We start from the raw sequence: 2,286 nt of genomic DNA on the forward strand, positions 1-2,286 counted from the left end.
AGGCTTTGTCGGCGAAAAGTGCGAGAGCAGCGATAAGACGGCTGCGTCTCACTTCAACAGCGACTGGGACCGCATGACGCCCGATCAGCGCGCCAGCGAGCAGAGGCGCCATGACGTGGAGCTCATCAAGATGGGCCCCGACCCCTTTGAGAAGGAGCTCAAGGTTGCCGCCTACGTGCGGGGCTACTACCGGCTGGCTGCCTTGCGGTTCGCCGAAACGACGACGCTCTACGTGACGTCACGCATGTTTCCGTCGATCGTCAAGGAGCTCGATATGTACCTCGAGACGCAGCTGGGGCTGATGGGTGCCGGTCCGGAGCATTTGATCGCCTCATGGACGAGGAGGAGACGACGGCTCGCAAGCGCCAGACGTGCAAGCTTACTGTTGAGAAGCTGAAGAAGGCCATGGATTCCATCAATGAGCTGGAGCGCGAGACCGAGGACGTCGACATGGCAATGGATGGGGCCGATGACATGGGCGCTCTCGATGATCGCGGTCACGGCATCAGGGGTTATGCCGAGACAATCAGTGACGAGCTTTGAGTCGCGGCTTGATTTCTACTATCGGCCAAGGTTGCTTTGTCCAAGACGGTTGCAGAAGGACGAAAGTACGATGGCTTCGATGCTGTTGTAAAACAAGATGAAGCTATGTCTGGCTTAGAGATGGCGAGATATTGCTGCGTTTAATTCCGGGAGGGAGAGGTATTTGTATCCTAGGGAATTTGTTGTCTGGATCGTGTTACGCTGCTTAGAAGGCTAGATGTGACCGAATGAGGTTGCTGGTGTGTTCGTGTACAGGGTGGCTGATACCATGGAATGACAGATCTGTTGCATCTTGAGTTTGATGACTATGGATGACTTGCCATGGTGTTGGACTGGGGAGAAAGAGCTCGAGAGCGCCTCTCCTTACCATGCCGCCATCACTTTGAATGCAACATCCCGAAATATGCCTACGATGGACGTCCGCGGACCATGAGGCTCCAATCAAGTGCCAATGAGTCACATCAGTCGATGCCATTGTCGGTGCCAAAGCTGGCGATGGTCGTGCAGGAGCAGGATCCCTGAAGCAGATCCCAGAAGCAGATCCCAGAAGCAGATCCCAGAAGCAAAAGGGGCTCAGGGGTTCCCTTTCGTCTTAGTCAGCGGTCGCGAACCACAGGACAAGGCAAACCTGTGTGACTGGCACGGCTGCCTGCGGAATACACCCACCCACCCACCCACTACAACTGTGCCTCCACCCCCACAGTCCCCGTTGGTGCTTGGCTGCCATCAGTAGATCCTCCTTCGCCTTGTACTGCCTAGACGATCAGCAATACGACCCCCCATACGAGGCTCGCCTATATAATTGACCGTTGGCCCTCGATTTCCTCTTCATTCTTTCGAGATTTCTAGAGTTTCTTCCCCACTCACTCACTGATACCAGAGTCCAGCTGTGGTCGAGACTCTGAGGAGCCTATCACACTTGCAAGCCCTCCATCGTACGAGGTTCATAACAGCGACACGAGGCAGCAGCTCGGCGGGCTTCCTCCACTGCTACCATGGCCTCATCAGGCAGCGTCTTCTCCGAGACTCTCCAAGAAATCACGAAAACCAAGCTCGAGGAGCTTTCCAAGCGGCGCAAGAACTTTGAGACCTCCAAGGCCGCCGTGCTCGCCTACCTCGACGAGGAGACCGACAAAGTCGCGCGGATCAAGGCCCTCAGCAGCGGCGTCAAGCGATGCCTCGGCGTCGCTGTCGACAAGAACGGCGCCGTCGTCCTGCGGGCGGGCAAGCAGGGCCCGCTCGAGATTGAGCTCAAGAACCTGGATCGGTTCCTCCAACAGGCGCGCCACGACCCTTCCGTCTCCGCCAAGATGCTCGATGCGTGGGAGGCCTCCCTGCTCGGTCACCTCGGTACGCAGTCGCTCAAGTTTCAGTACGCGGATCTCTACGGCCAGCTCGTCACCGAATGGCTGTCTGGCGACCGCACGCCGGCGCCCAAGAAGGAGGATGCTGATGTCGAGATGGGGGACGATTTTGAGGATGTCGGCAGCGCAGCCAAGCTCGCGGCGCGGGCCGAGTGGGAGAAGACGGTTTTCGAGCCGGCCAACGTCGACGTGAAGGCGTTGGAGAGATACCTTGCCAATCTGTTTGGTGCCGGTGGTGACCCGGAGAGAGAGAAGCTGCGCGACGCCCTCGAGAAACTCCGAAGCGACGTGCCGTGTCGAGACATCATGTCCGACCCACCAGTCACATGCTCTCTCTGCGCGCATCACGACTCTCAGCAGTGACTGCTGACGATGAAAA

General features: G+C 57.7%; 2 protein-coding genes across 2 annotated transcripts; both read left to right on the forward strand.

Annotated features, from left to right (window-relative positions):
- Positions 1-333: 333 nt before the first annotated feature.
- On the forward strand, positions 334-543 carry VDBG_10068 (conserved hypothetical protein; the record flags this gene model as incomplete). Its single annotated transcript, XM_002999728.1, has 1 exon — positions 334-543. One exon carries the CDS (start codon positions 334-336, stop codon positions 541-543), a length of 210 nt encoding a protein of 69 aa, XP_002999774.1.
- Positions 544-1,538: 995 nt separating this feature from the next.
- On the forward strand, positions 1,539-2,270 carry VDBG_10069 (conserved hypothetical protein; the record flags this gene model as incomplete). Its single annotated transcript, XM_002999729.1, has 1 exon — positions 1,539-2,270. The coding sequence occupies one exon, from the start codon at positions 1,539-1,541 to the stop codon at positions 2,268-2,270; it is 732 nt and encodes a 243-aa protein (XP_002999775.1).
- Positions 2,271-2,286: the final 16 nt, after the last annotated feature.

Source organism: Verticillium alfalfae, genomic scaffold, assembly GCF_000150825.1.
Source record: "Verticillium alfalfae VaMs.102 supercont1.18 genomic scaffold, whole genome shotgun sequence".
NCBI lineage: Eukaryota > Fungi > Ascomycota > Sordariomycetes > Glomerellales > Plectosphaerellaceae > Verticillium > Verticillium alfalfae.